This window comes from Sarcophilus harrisii, chromosome 2, assembly GCF_902635505.1.
Source record: "Sarcophilus harrisii chromosome 2, mSarHar1.11, whole genome shotgun sequence".
NCBI lineage: Eukaryota > Metazoa > Chordata > Mammalia > Dasyuromorphia > Dasyuridae > Sarcophilus > Sarcophilus harrisii.
In genome coordinates this window covers 570,639,816-570,655,457 of record NC_045427.1, presented here as the reverse complement: position 1 = coordinate 570,655,457, position 15,642 = coordinate 570,639,816, and the positions used below count along the sequence as shown (strand labels likewise).

The window sequence follows — 15,642 nt, the reverse complement described above, 5'->3', positions numbered from 1 at the left end:
AGAAATCCAAAACAGGTTTCTCCAAAAGAATTTTTCTTATAGTTGCGGTGCCATTATGTTGTATTCTTGGAGAGAAGATAATAGAGTCTGCAAAGTAGTTCTGGAGCACATTCCACCAAGTTCCCTTTTCAGATGTAACTCATATATAATATTGTATTCTTCTATAAAATAGATACTTCATACTAACATTTCATTTTTTTCATTGCAGCACTGAATTTTTCAGATCCTTTGACCAATGGGGAGTTGGGACAGCACTTATCCGCCCCACAGAAGAGCCTACCTGATCTCCCACCTCCTAAAATAGTAAGTGTCCAATGCTGGGTCCTGATACCCTAAACTTGGACCTCTTCTAGCTTCTGGTAGTTGTTATGTGTCATAGTCAATTGATTAATTACAAAGGTAGTTTTTAAGCACCTACTATGTATTTAGATTTGTACTAGACAATGTAAGGTAAACAAAAATGCAATAAAATCCAAACGCTTCGCTCTAGTGGTTTATAACAGCTTGGAAGAGACAGGACAGAGTCAGGATAAGAGTCACTCTGTCCTTGGAAGCTCTTTGAATCTGAAATTGTTCTAGACGAGAAGGTGATTCATCATTCTTCTGAAATTGTTCTTTCCATGGATAACTTCCAATCTCTTAATTGTTAAATCCAAAGGCCTTTTCTTATTCTTCCTCCTTCTTGACTTTTATGCAATATTATGCACCCCTTCCTCCTGGATACTCCCTCCTCACTTGGATATGACACTGTTTTCTCTGGTGCTCCTCCACATATGTCTGCTTCTCAGTTTCCATTGCTGAGTCATCATCCATGTTCCATTCCATAAGGAGGGTATTCTCCAAGGTTCTGTCCTGGATCCTCTCTTCTGGCTCTGAACCTTCTTGGAGATGTTATTAGCTGTCACAGGTTTGATTATCTCTATGCAGGTGACTCCCAGATATTTCTATCCAGATAGTTTCTATCCATGCTTTTGGACTCTTTCAAACTGCATTTCTAGTAAATCCCTCATACTTAATATACTCAAAATAAGATTCATCATTTTTCCTTCTTTGGGAAAGATATCACCTTCTTTGGGGCAGCTAGATAGAGCAGCAGATAGAATACCAACCTTGGAGTCAGGAGAAACTAAATCTTGCCTCAGACACAACATTTAATAGCTGTGAGACCCTGGTCAAGTCACTTAACCCAGTTTCCCCCATGTCTCCCCCAAATATAACTTTTCCTTACTTGGTTTTGCAATATCAATTTCCTCTCTGACTCTTATCTCCCCAGTCCCTTATACAAAAAATTGATGTTTTTTCAGTTTAGCAACATCTCTCTGCATCCATCATTGTCTTATCTCTCCTAAGATAACCACCAGGAAAGTTTAGGCCCCTATTGCCTCCTACCCGGATTATTGTAGTGACTTTCTAACTATTCTTTCAGATACCTGTACTTTTTAATCAAAAAACATTTGTTAAAGGCCTCTTATGTATTCAGCGCAGTACTAAGCACTAGGATGGCGGTGAGGAAGAGTCAAAGGACACTCCCTGCTCTTAAGGAGCTTAAAATTTAATAAGAAGACTAAAAGAAAGCAAATATGTACAAACAAGCTATTTATAAGGTGAGTAGGAAATAAAGAAGAAAAGGAAGACAAGCAGGAAAGGCATCCTTTAGAAAGTGAAATTATGATTGGGACTTGTAGGAAGTTAAGGAAGTCATGAGGGTGGAGATGAAGACAATGAAAGAAAATGGTCAGAATGAGAGATGTAGTACCTTGTTTGTGGAAACCAAGGAAGCTAATGTCACTGCATCCAGTAGATTCCCAACTCTCATTTTAGGCTTAGTTCATTTCTGTCTCCTATGGGAACCCTTTATCCTTAGGTATTAACACTTTTTCTACTTAAAAATATGGTGCGTATGCTTCTTTGTTTATATGAAGTACTTTCACTCCTTCCAATTAAATGTTAGCTCCTTGAAATCTCCAGCTGTGCTTTGATATAAGCTTGTTTGTTGTCCTTCATAGTAGAAGAGGACCAAAATGACATCATGATGTTGGAGCTATTGCAGTGTGTCCAGCTGTGGCTGATTAATAAAAGCTTGGAAGGCTTTGTCACAAGTTGGGCTCATGAACATTTAGAATGGAGACATCTCTGAATTTGCACATTTCATTTCTTTTGAGCTACTACAATTCTTTTTTTTGCTTATAGGGCACAGCCTCTTCTTTGATGCAGGTATATAATTCTGGCCAGTTCTGTGCCAGTGAACAAAGTATAAGTAAGTCAGACGACTGAACACAATGGTCATATCTCATATCATGGTCTTCATTCTGATGTAATAGGACTCTGTGTTCCTCTGATCTTTGTAGAGGGTGGGCCACCTGGCCTTGGGAAAATTCCTAAAATGACCCCTACCTTCCTACCTGGTTCCCAAGTGTAATTCCCACCTCCATTTGATCTGGAAATCAGTTTGGCCTGGGAAACAATCATCACTCTTATTGATTTGGAAATTAATTGATCCCTAGCACCGAGCCATAGAAAGCTAAATAAAATCAAAACTCTGTACCCCAATCTTTGCTGTCTTTCTAAGCAAGAAGGAGCCCACTGAGAGAAAGAGCTTCTCAGTGAAAATAAACCATTTTTTGCCAAACCTCACTTGGAGACTGGGACTGCGAATTCTTTCTTTTGCAAAACCTGCGATACCAGCCTCGGGGCTGTTAGGGTATCTCACCCCTCAATAATTTTACACATTTTTGTTTTCCTCTCTCTACTGAGCTGTTCCTGTAGTTTTTGAGAGATTGCTGTGTTCCTCAAGCCTTAAGGCAGAGAGAAATAGGAGTATGGGGAATGGTTCAATCTGTGCGTCTAACCAAGGTAACTAAGGACATGTCCTAAGCGGCCCATCATTGCATCCAATATATTAAGTGTCCTTCAAATGAGGGAATAGGAAGGCAGATGGAGGTCCTCAGAAGCCCAGAACTTGGAACATGCTATTGGCTCATGATCTGGGCCAGACGCCTCTCATTGCCTCATACATAGTATTAATGTTAGATAAGTACAAGTTCATCTCTATTCCTTGGTGAGATCAAATTTTACTGATTCTCTCGTTCAGCAAATATTTTTTGAACACCTGCTATGTCCACTTCATTGTGATACATACAAAAATGAATGCCACAGGCCCTGTTCTTAAAGAATCTAAAAGCATGTATAAATAATTATAAGTGAAAAGGTGTATATATAAAAGGTAGGGGTGTGTGTATGTATGTATATGTGGTATATATATGTTAAAGATGTATGAAGACAATGCTGTAGGAATTCAGGAGTAAAATGTTCACACTCTCCTAGGTTGAGGGCACTTCTTTGAACTGGCCCTTGAAAAGTAGGTAGAGAGAGTAGAGGGGAAGGGAAGGGATCAGCTTAAAATGATCTGACCAAAGACACAAAAGTGAGATACATTCAAGAGATGAGAAGTGGTACAATTTGGTTACAATGAGGGATATGAATTCAATGACTTTCAACAAACTTTTGCTAAGTGCCTATTATTTCAACTTGAGTCAGTCTGATAGAGTGGATAGAGGACCAAACTTGCAATCAGTGAGCTCTAGTTCAAGTACTTCCTCCTCCACATATTAATTGTGTAGCCAGGGCTTACCCTCCCAGTGCCCAAACTTCTTTCAGCCTAGCTTTATAAGCAGTCCAGTTGCGTTAATGTGGAAGCAGTGTTGACATTATGAATTTATTACATTAATAAAATCACAGGTTCAGGCTCCCCAAAATGTACAAGGCACTGTTTGTTACCCAAGAGATAGACACACACACACAAAGCCTTCACCCTCAAGCAGATTATATGTAACTGGAGAAATACAGCATATACAGAACTGTGTGGGACAAATACTCCCTTCCCCTAATTAACGGATCAGAGACATCTTTGGGTACAAAGAGAAGGCATTTATTTAGTCCCTGCAGGGAGAGGCCCAGGTACACCTGGGAGGCATCCCAGCTCCCACCATGTGCTTGTGGACCTGACAAGTGAAAAGCTTGTCAGGTGTTAAATAGCAAAAGATCTAAGCCTTTTCATTGGATAGACTAAAAGGATGGTTATAACCATTCTTGACCACTGTTGTCTGCTTCCTGTGGGTCACGTCACTTCCTATAACTGACTTAAGGGCTTAACCTTTTAGAGACCACTAGGCCCAGAGATCATGGGACTTCATACACCTGAGGCCCAAGGCCTGATCTTCAGGCTCTGGGAATAGGGATCATGTGACTTAGGCCTAAGGTCTGACTTACTCTATCTCATAGACTTTTTGAGAAATCTCCATCTGGTCCCATTCACAGCTGTCAAGGACAGTTACCCAAATTGACTACTCAGAGATATCTTCAGATACAAAAAGGAAGCATTTGTTCAGTCCCGTAAGGAAAGGTACAGGCACACCAGCTGAGCAGACACAGAGCCCTCAGCTCCAACCCCCAACATGATGTGTGGCCCAGGGCCAGAAACAGGGACTGAATTATATATTGTCATTTTTAAACTTTATTTGTGTGGAAAGTGTTTTGTTATTGTGTTCCTATAAGTTCCTGACTTCGCCTTGGCAGGTTGACTCCCAAATATTTTAGGAAGTGAATTATATAGCAAAAGACTTGGGTTCATTGAATGGACTGAAAAGGAAATAACCATTGACCAGTGGTCAGCAATGCTGTCTGTTTCCTGTGGGTCATAACTTCTTGAAGCTTAGACCTAGGATCTGACCTTTTCTGTCCTACTGCCCTCTGAGACTAGGGATCAGCCAGTTCCTGACACTCAGGCCTAAGGTCTGACCTACTGTACCTCATAGACTTTTTGAGAAATCTTCACCTGGTCCCATTCAGTAATGTCCACAAAAATAATCAGAGTAAGAAAAAGGAAAAAGGGGTTTATTACAGTCTTGTGAGAAAAGGCATCTTCCATCTGACAAGGAATTTGTTAGCAAAGAAGTGCAAAGCATAACACCCTGGACACAGAAGCCCCCATGCCCCGGCTTGGTCTTTTCTCCGCAGGGAGTTCAGACTTACATTCTAATCCCAGAAATAAAAGAATACAAGTAATAAATTCTTAAGAGAATTCAAAGCCATCATCACCTTTAAAAGAAGTACTTAAATACTAATTAAGAGGTGATGTGAAAACTGGAGGGGACAAACCTGCAACTTTTTAGCTATAGCCCTATTATTATAAAGTGTTAAAACATACTTTAATTGTGACTTAAGGCTATATTCCCTTGAGATCCTCTTCACTCAGTTAATTCCAAATAATACAACATTATTAACTGGAGAAATGAGGAAAAGCTTCACATAGCTGATCCCATCTGAGATGATCCTTGAAAGAAAACAAGGTTAAAGAAGTTAGGAGTGTATTCCATTCCAGAGAGGCAGGAGGGGATTGTTAGTTTGGGGACTAGCTAGTGATCAGTTTGACTAGAATATAGAGTTTCATTTCTCCAATTTAATTTTCATTGCTGTGGAAAACAAATGTCCATCATTTCTCACAATTTCTGTTTTGGGCATAGTTTGCATAGCTTACAGGATATCTAGGGGGGAAACAAGTACCAATGGGCTGATGCATGACTGGAACTCATTGTGGTATGGTAGGAACAGCACTGTTTCCAGTCAGAAAGCCTAGGCCAAAATCCTACAGTTAATGTTGTAATACCGGAGAAATTGAGGCAAGACAGAGATTGGTCTTTAATCATTTTAACATGGAAAGTTTAGATTAGCAGAGGCTAGCTGGCTGCATGGGACTTTTGTCTCAAAGCATTCAGCATGAATCAACTAATTCAAGAGACTTTTATAGCCAGGGGAAACAAAGGCAGATAAGGTATGGAAGTGAGGGGGGCGAGGATACTGGGTGGAGGACAAGCCAGAATTCCAGGAAAGTATCATAATTTAGTCCTGACAGGATGGGATCAAGATGAGAATGTAAGAGGGCAGGAGACAGTGAGGTGAGGGGCAATTCTCAAAGGAGGGGGAATTATCCCAGCAAGCATTTGAGGTAAGGTACCTAGAGTTTTATGACTCAATGATGTTTCAGGACCTCTTTTCTAACTTAATTTCCCCATTTTTAAGGAACAAAGAAGTAGCAGTAGAATAACTTTATTCAAGGCATAATAATTCAGGGAAACTGAGGCAATGCATTGTTTACTACCTATTTGACCATAGGCAAATTACTTAATTTCCTCAGACCTTGGTTCCCTTTTATGAGATAGTTGGACTAAATGGCCAACTCTAGGTCTATTATACAATAATATAGATTGTTGGAGTCCTGTGCAGAAAAATTATCTGAACCCTTGAGATCCAGTAGAACATGTAAAGAGAAAGGAGAAGAGGGCCTACTATGGAGTCTTGGAGACCAATACTCACAGTAACAGGGTAGGATCAATTACTAGTGATAATCCAGGAATGGTGACAAAAGGAACAGACGGGCAAACATGAAGGAAAACAGAAAGCATTGTTTTGAAAGCCAGAGGAGGAAAAAGCACATATCTTAAAGGAGGAAGTATTCAAATCTAGCAAAATTTGTGGAGGTCAAAAGTAATTAAGCCAAAGAAAAACCCACGGATTTAATAATTTAACAGTCACTAGCAATCTTGGCAAGCACAGTTTCAGTCAAATGGCAGAAGCAATAGCTAAATTCTAAGGGATTAAGGAGCCAAGTAGGTAGTGAGGAAGTTTGAAGACATGAGTAGTGATTAGGCTTAAGACTTTGGAAGTGAAAAGGAAGAGAGAGGGGGATAGAATGTTATGTTGACATAAAAATTATATAAAGAGAGAAAATATAGAAAACAGATAAAGGAGAGTCTTGGGGAACAGTTACTTTTCAAAGATGGTCTTATAAACAGAAGAAACACAGAGGGAACTAAGGGAAAGCCATCTCACAGAAGCCAAGCGAAGGATGCAGCAAGTCGTCAAGGTCAACAGTGATTCAAATATTGAGGAGAATGGGGACCCATTTCTAATTGAGACTCTTATCAGGAGGTCAGATTACCCTCTTTTCCTCTCCAAATCCTCAGTGCTTGATAGAGCATTTTGGTTTTGCTCATGTCACTTAGGAGCAGTTTTCTGCTTCTATTCTGAAGGGAAGGGATTTGAGAAAGACAGAGTAACCTGGAAAGCATTGAAATCTGAAGACCTGGATTTGAATCTTATCTTTGATGTTTAATAGATGGGTAGCCAAGAGCAAGCCACATAACCTATGTGTGCTTCAGTTTTACCATGTGGTAAAATGGGGTTAGCCAGATAGGTGGTGCAGTGGATAAAGTGCTAGGGCCTGGAGTCAGGAAAACTCATCTTCCTGAGTTCCAATCTAGTCTGACAACTTATTAGCTGTGTATAGACTCTGGGCAAGTCATGTAACAGTGTTTACCTCAGTTTCCTTATCTGCAGAATATGGAAAACCACTCCAGCATCTTTGCCAAGAAAACTCCAAATAGGGTTACAAAGAGTCAGACATGATTGAAAAACTACTGAAAAACAACAACAAAAGGCAGATAATACTTTTAGTACCTACAAGATTGTTGTGAAGCCCAAATGAGAAAGCACTTTGGAAACCTTAAGACTAAACTGCACTATTATGGGGGGACACTGAATAAAGTAGAGGAGGAGTGATAGTAAGAGGAAGAGAAGGAATACAGGAAAGTAATTTGGAGGCTTTCCAGTGCCAATGAGAGGTAAACAAGGAATGTAGCAGTTTCTCTGAATGGATTGGCTCTGTTGTTATAACCTGATTGTGGCTCTTCTGCCCCAAAAAGCCTTACTCCTTGCCAGATGGAAACTCCATTGCTTGCTTTGCCTCTGGGGGAGCAGCTGTTCACAGGTTAAGAAAAAATGAGGGGAATTTCCTGAATTGGAACCTCTCTCCAACTGTGTAGTGTCAACTCAGACTCAGGAATTTGTATGTTTAAAATAGTGAGGTAAATGTATTTGTTTCAAGATGTCGCCTGAACAAGTTTTAAAGTTCATTAGGTCACCATGAGCACCTTCCAGAGGACTTGATTTCCTTGACTAAAGATAGCTCTCATCCTTTACAGTAGGGATTCTTAACTGGGGGGTCTTTGTACTTAGTTGCTGTCATCTTATGAAATATATTTTGTTGAATTTATTTCAAATATAATTGGTTTCCCCTATAATTCTATGCATGGGTTTTTGTTGTTGTTGTTGTTGTTGTTGTTGTTGTTGTTTTGCATTTAGAAATTTTATTTTGAGAAAAGGTCAAATAAGTTTCACCAGGCTTCCAAAGGGATCTTTGACACACAAAAATGTTAAGATCCCTTGCCTAAGAGGAGCCTTACGGTGGAGTTTACTACCCAAATACCTTTCCCTGTCAGCCACTGCAGCAACAAGGGTTCTGGTGCAGGAAATAAAAGGACTTGGAAAGAAGTGTGGGATGAGAAGAAAGGAGTGTCCAAGGGAGTAGAAACTATGGAGAAATTATGGAGAATGCTAGCTCTTTCTCTAGAGAAAATATTGCATTTCTAGTGAATTCTGCTTTGGGGTAGGGGGACCACAGAGGTTTGAGAGAATATTAGTCAATGGAATTGATAGGGCAAAACCCAGCTTAATAGGGAGGAGAGTTTTCAGATGGAAGACAGTTATTCCAATGGATTAATTCCAGGCCCTGGGGAGATTTTCCAGAAAACCTATCCAGCTTCATAGTATAAGCCAGCTCCACTTTCCATGGAATTATTTTGCTGAGAGACAGTCTTCTCCAACTTCTTCAAATGATCACCTTTGCGCTGTCCAAGGTTCACTCTCCCGGAGGGAACTGCTAAATCAGTGAGTGAATCATAAGATAGGCCTTAAAGCCAGGATGAACTAAAGCCCAGTGACCCACACATACATCATATTTCTCTTTTTTCATCTCTGTAACATATCCCAACCTCCTCCTAGCCGGCATAGTTTTTATCATGAAGCACTGAGGGAATCTGGCTTGGGCAAAGAGTTGAACAGCTGTGTAGGCTGAAGTATCTGGATATGGAAAAACAGGGTAGCTCTCCCTGATGAGAAAATGTAGTGAATGAAAGAATATAGCCCTAACAGCTAATTCTAGGTGTGGAATGAATCTTTCTTCTCTCATAACAGATAAATTAAAAAAAAAAAAAAAACCTCCACATATTGATTCTAGCATGCTTTCAGTCAGTAAACATTTATTAAATATCAGTTATGTGTCAGGTACAGTGCTAAATGTTGGGAAAACAAATAAGAAAGAGAAAGATAGTCCTTTCACTCAAGGAGCTTACAACCTAATGGGGGGAAACAATTTACAAATCAAGTTAGAAAAGAGAAGAAGGGGAAGATAGAGAAGATATCCAGTATAGAGACATAGTGGAGACTAGCATACCAAGACTTCACTGGTTCCTCCTTAGGAAAATTCTTGCCAGGATCAGCCCTAGCTAAATAAGAAAGATATGATTCCCAAACCACCATCTTGTTCAGAAAGTTATTAGTAGACACAGACTAAATTCCTATTAGGAACCAAAAAACAAAAAAGTTGAGAGACGATAGAAGTTAGACCTGTGACTTTGTAGAGGGATGGGCATTGGTGAGAATGTAACCAAGATAGTGGCACATCATTTTGCTATAGTAGGTTAACTTGAGACCCTTTGAATTTTTCTTGTTTTAACTCATGGCCTTGGTCCAGGCCATATCTCCAGTCTATTGGATTGGTAGCTTTTTCCATTTCCTTTGAAATAAATAGTGTTTATTCTCTTAAGTACTTTAAAGTAGTTTTACTGCAAAACATTCTAGGAAAATTTTTTTAATCATTTTATTTTCCCAATTACATGTAAAAACAATTGTTCACCTTCATTTTTTTCTTTTTTTAATTTTAAGTTCCTATTCTCCCCCTCTCTCCCTGATATGGTAAGCATTTTGACATGTTATATGTGTGCCTTTGTGCAAAACATATTTCTAGCTTAGTCATGTTGTGAAGAAAAACACAGACCAAAAGCAAAAAATATGGTGAAAAATAGTTCATTTCAAACTGCATTCAGACTCCATCAGTTCTTTCTCTGGAGAGAGAGTATTTTTCAACATGAGCCCTTTGGAATTGTCTTGAATCATTGTGTATTGCTGAGAGTTGATAAGTCATTCATAATTGATCATTATGCAATATTGATGTTACTATGTATAGTGTCTGCTGATTCTATTTACTTCACTTTGCATCAGTTTAAGGAAGTCTTTCCAAGAGAAATTTGTCATGGAAAATATATAAATGGTAACAGTTTCACAAATTGCAAAAGAGTCTTAAAATTGAGTCCTACTACACTTACATGATGCCTGTCTACATGGTTTAGCTTGTTTATACCTTAAGTTGTATCTTTATCTTAACAGTTCTCTTTCCCTTGCCTTGAATTTGACTGGTCAGGCTGTAGCAACAGAGTCCTCCATTTCATTTCTCCATCTTAATAAAAGATGCATATGTAATATAAAATGACAATATAATAATAAAAGATGCAGATATACCATCACAAATTCCTGCTGCAAGCTTAGTGAATCATCTGTATGATGTGTCAAAAAGCTAAGACAATCATCTGATTCTTCATTCACAAATAGAAGCCTTACATCACTTGTGAGAGAGATGGTGGTCCTATCATACTCTCTCTTGGCCAGACCACTTCTAGAATATTGTGCCTAGTGCTGGTCATCATATTTTAGAGAAAATGTTGACAACTAGAAAACCATTGTACATAATAACAGCAATATTGTAACAATGAATATCTGTGAAAGACTAAATTATTCTGATCATCACAATGATTCTTGCAAGACAATTCCAAAGGATCCAAGTTGAAAATGCAATCATACTGAGAGAGAATTGTTGAATTCTGAATGCAAATGGAAGACTTTTTTTACTTTATTTTTCTTGGGCCGGGGGAGGGGAGGCGGCGTATCTTTTGCATCATGGCTAATATGGAAATATATTTTGCATGATTAAATATTGCTTACCTTCTCAAGGGATGGGGGAGAGGCAAAAAGGGAAAGATTTGTAACTCAATTTTTAAAAATGAATGTTAAAATCTTTTTAATGTAATTGGAAAATATTTAAGGAAATAAATTTTAACAATAGTAAAGAATATTGACTATCAGGAATGTATTCAGAGCCAATGTAGACCGGCAAGGGAACTTAGTCATGCCTTAAAAATATATATGTATATTAGAAAGAACTAGCTATTCTAAGTGGGTATGTTTAGCCTGAAAAAGAGAAGACTAGTGGAAGAAGAAGGGAATAAACCTTTATATAAAGCCTACTACATACTAGGGATTATCCTAAGCACTTTACAAATATATTCTCATTTAATCCTCACAACAAGGGAAGTGCTGTTATTGTCCCCATTTTACAATTGAGAAAACTGAGGTAAATCAAAGTTAAGTATTACACAACTAATAAATGTCTGAAATCAATTTTGAACTCAAGTCTTCATGACTCGAATCCCAGCGTCCTACCCACTGTGAGGCAAAGAAGGGATTGTTTTTCAATATTTGAAAGACTGATGGGCGGAAGAGAAATTATGTCTGTGAGATCCTGGGCAAATCACTAACTTCTGGCCTTCTCCCTGGATTTGTAGATAGATAGATAGATAGATAGATTTTCTTTCTCTTTATAAATAGAGAGATAGGCTGATTTTGGATCTATGTACATATAGATTTTTCTTAGAAGAATATGTATGTGTATATACACACACAGAGAGACACATTTTAAAACTGTCAGTATGCAATCTGCAGGGGTTCATATGTACCTAAGTGGCCCTGTTTGTAGTTGAGTTGGAGGCCACTGAAGTAGATGACTTCTGAGGTTTCTCCCAACTTTGTTTCTGTGACCTTTGGGTTGTTGGGACCTAGAGAAGTTTTTTTTTTTTCTCCTCTAGCTCCCCAGCTTAGGAATTCTGAGTCATTGATCATGGCTTTGGAGAGTCTCTTTCTGTTCTCTTTCCGTGCTTCTAGCAAGGGGAAAAAAAAACAAAAAACAAAAAAACTCTTCCCTCTCAGAATTCCAAAGCTCTTCCTCCTGCCCTTCAAACTTCATGTTTTAGCCTTGTGCCACCTCCCTCACCCTTCCTGTAGAGAGAGGTGGTGGGTGGATCTCTATATTCTCATCTACAGCAGCTGCCCCCATTTCATTTCAATTTATTGCTCTATTCTGGGTTCTCTGCTTGAAACAAATGCTTTTAATTCACACTCCTGATTATTTATGACCCTCAAAGGAATGAACAAAAAAACGTCCCCCTAGAACAGACAAGAGTAGGGGTCTGTTGGGACTGTGTGAATATGGACCCTGACTCCAGAGCAGCCAGCTGCTCTGACTGCCTTGGGAGAAACAGATGTTCTCAAGCTGATTGACATCAGATTTCTCTGCTTTACACTCCTTGTCTTCTCCTATACTCAGAAAATGAAAAGATAAAAGGCTAGTCTTAAATGAATTAACTTAATTGAGAGAATTTCCCACAACTTGTCTATTGATACATCTGAGAAATTTGGCCATGACCTACTCACTGACCCTTCCTCCTCATCCCAATCCAGAAACAAGTCTCCCAATACTGACTTCTTGAACTTCCTGTGCTCTAATATACACTGTGGTTGTTGAAAAAGTAAGGAATTGGTGCTCCGTCATTACTGGGTCAGAGCTTTTAGAGTGTGTTTATTACTCCTGGGAAAAAAATTCATTCAAATTGGGGCCTAAGCTTTCTTACACTGGAGAACAGGCCTTTTTCACACTAAGATCATGAGAATCCTCATCTGAATGTAAATTCTGGATGTCTTGGAATTTCCTTCCTTCCAGATCTGGCTTCATTTGAAAGAATTTAGGAATCCAGGACCACCTCAGGCAACCATAAAATGAATGGACCAATCCCATTGCTTACATGAATTTTGCCCAGTATGACACCTATACAATACTATAAGTGTTCTCCTTTCTCAACTTGACCTCTTCTAATCCCAAGCTTCATTGAATGATCAGCTCAAGGATCATCTCCTAAAAAAGATGCCTTTCCTAATTCTTTAGTTATCAGTGTTAATACTCTCTCCCAATCAACAAAATTATTTTTGTGAAGAAAGCAGACTCAGAGAGTTCATTTGAGTCAGTCTATAGAGAAAACAAGAGCTCTGTTACCCTTTTACCATACCATTTCTGTATAAGTGCATCTTATTACCATTTGGATATGTTTGAATCTGTTCTTCCCAGGGAACCTGTGTGGGCAAAAGCATAGTGCATCACCTGTTTGTTTCTCTAAGAACTGCCTTTGCAAAGCCACTTAATAAACCCCCTTTTTAAAAAGCTTATTAAATCTGACAATTAGTGGGAAGCTTACCTATGAGGACTCATGAGCAAGAGTACTGTAAACTCCTAGTGACCCTTGGGATTGACCTAGGAACACTGAGAGGAGTCAGAATAATCTTCATTTAATGGGAGCTAGTGAAGGAACCACAGAGGAAGTTTTACACATATTTTGTATTTATTTTTCTGTGTTCATATTATTCTCACCTAATAGAATGTAAGTTTCTTGAGGGCAAAAAATGTTTTGATTTTTATCTTTGTATCCCTAACACCTAACACAGTATTTAAAACATAGTAAGAACTGAATGTTTATTGAATTGAATTATCCTATTGTGAGCCTTTTATGGATTCCTCTCTCCCCCCCCCCCCCAAAAAAAAAAATTGCCACATTCTTGGGGAAATTCCTGGGCTATTAGTTCAATACATCTCCATTCCCTTCAATATTATGTATTCTCTGTGATCAAAGAAGGGATAAATTAAGCAAAATCAAACCATCTCTTAAGACAAAGTTTTGGATACATCATTATAGTTGCTATGGTTTTGATGTTACCAAACTTTGAAATCAGGTATTAAGTGCCCATTGTGTTCAAGACCCTCTGATAGAAACTGAAGGATACAAAGATGTACAAGACATGATCCTTAACCTCGCAAAAGAATTAGATTCTTAGAGATCTGCTGACCAGTGGAGATAGCCCCCTATTTTTTGACCCTTCTTATTTTGCTTCCTTAGTTTGGCAGGTTTCTGAATAACTTATCCAGTCTAGAAGATAGTCTTTTTTTCCTTACCCTGGGTTATTGCCAAGGGGTCAATTCATATTTCGTGTGTGTGTGTGTGTGTGTGCGCACTCAAATTTTTAAGGAAGGTCTTAGAAATCATGCTGGGACTTTTCTCAGGTTCTGGGATCTTTTCAAAGACTTACTTTAGTGACACTTCATCTGCTTCCTTGATTTGTACCCCTGTCAACTTAAAAGATGTCTGGTTTGTTTCCTAGAGTTGGCTTTCAGCTTTGCTTGATTTACAATGCTGTTTTTATTGTGATGAACTTAAAGTCCCTGTTAGAAAGAGGAAGAGCTTCTTATATGTCCCTTCTCATAAGGAGATAATCAGATGCCTCTTAGCACCTGCCCATCATTCCTCCCTCATTCTACCCTTTTCCCAGAAAGTCATACCAACAATTTGGCCTACAAGCACTTTGGATGAATCTGTGGTAGGATTTGCCTAGGAAAGATAATCTATATAACTTGGGATAAAGGTCTGACTCAGAATCCTCCACTCTAATTGAGTATAATTCTCCAGTAAAATGTCCCTATGAGTTAACATTCTTTAGGGCATCAGAGACATAGTTATTATATAGTTAGAATAGATATCAAGATATAGTTTTACAAAGCTATGGTTATGTATGTTATCTACATCTTTGAGGTAAAGCCCTGGTGAATGCTTTATGATAATAATAAATTTTTTATACTACTTTAAGTTTTACAAAGCCTTTACCACACAAATCCTTTTTAGGTAGATAAATACACTGCTGTTATTTCATTTTACAGACAAGGAAGCCGAGACTCAAAGTGCTTAATTGTAGACCTTTGCTAATAAGTGTCAGAGTTGGGATTTGAACCTGGATCTTCTAATTCCAGTATCAATGTCCTTTAATACCATTGTTACACACAGACTTTTTTTGTTTGTTTTGTTTTGTTTATAAGCATTTTCCAGTAATGTTAAGGAAGGAAACAAAAGAGTAGTGGTCTAGTTCCCTTTGGGCTTCCTCCTTTCCATTCTTTCCTTATATACCTTTGCTATTTGCTTGTAAATCTCTTTTTCCTAAAGCATGAAGAAGACTTCAGCTAGATTGAAGGAATGGTTGGTTTCAAAGTCCATAACCATCTCTTGTATATTGAAAATCTAAAACATATACAGTATTTAAAAGCCTTCAAATATAATAGAACAACATTCTGAGTCTCTTTAATGTGGAACTCAACAAAATGTTTCTGTTGTTTCTGTTGCTCATCCTTCATTCTCAAAACCAATGACAACTAACAAATATTACCTCAAAATTTTCCATGGAATTTTAAATTTAAGAAATCATTGCAAAGGTATGTTTATAGATAGTCTAAAATGTTAAAACATTTACAGTCTGATGCTAGGCATGATCAGTTGATTGCTAAACATTTATTAACTAGTTGATCTTTCTTTCCTAATACAGCTTACAACATTCCAGTAAGGTAATAATAACTAGCATTTTTATAGGACTGGAGGTATTGGGTTAAAATCCTACCTCTCAGTGACTATGGAGTCTGCCACTTAACCTCTGAAAGCCTCAGTTTCTTCATCTGAGATGGGGGAGAGACAGACCTTATATACTTTC

At 38.3% G+C, this 15,642-nt stretch overlaps 1 protein-coding gene across 5 annotated transcripts in view; it reads left to right on the top strand.

Moving 5' to 3' along the window:
• Nucleotides 1–15,642, top strand: part of AFAP1L2 (actin filament associated protein 1 like 2) — a 130,020-nt gene that overhangs the window by 80,927 nt on the left and 33,451 nt on the right. For all 5 annotated transcript variants that reach the window (XM_031955883.1, XM_023495775.2, XM_023495771.2 and 2 more), the window contains one exon: nucleotides 209–303. In XM_031955883.1, the coding sequence (XP_031811743.1) occupies nucleotides 209–303 (95 nt within the window). The remainder of the gene's footprint in view (nucleotides 1–208; nucleotides 304–15,642) is intronic.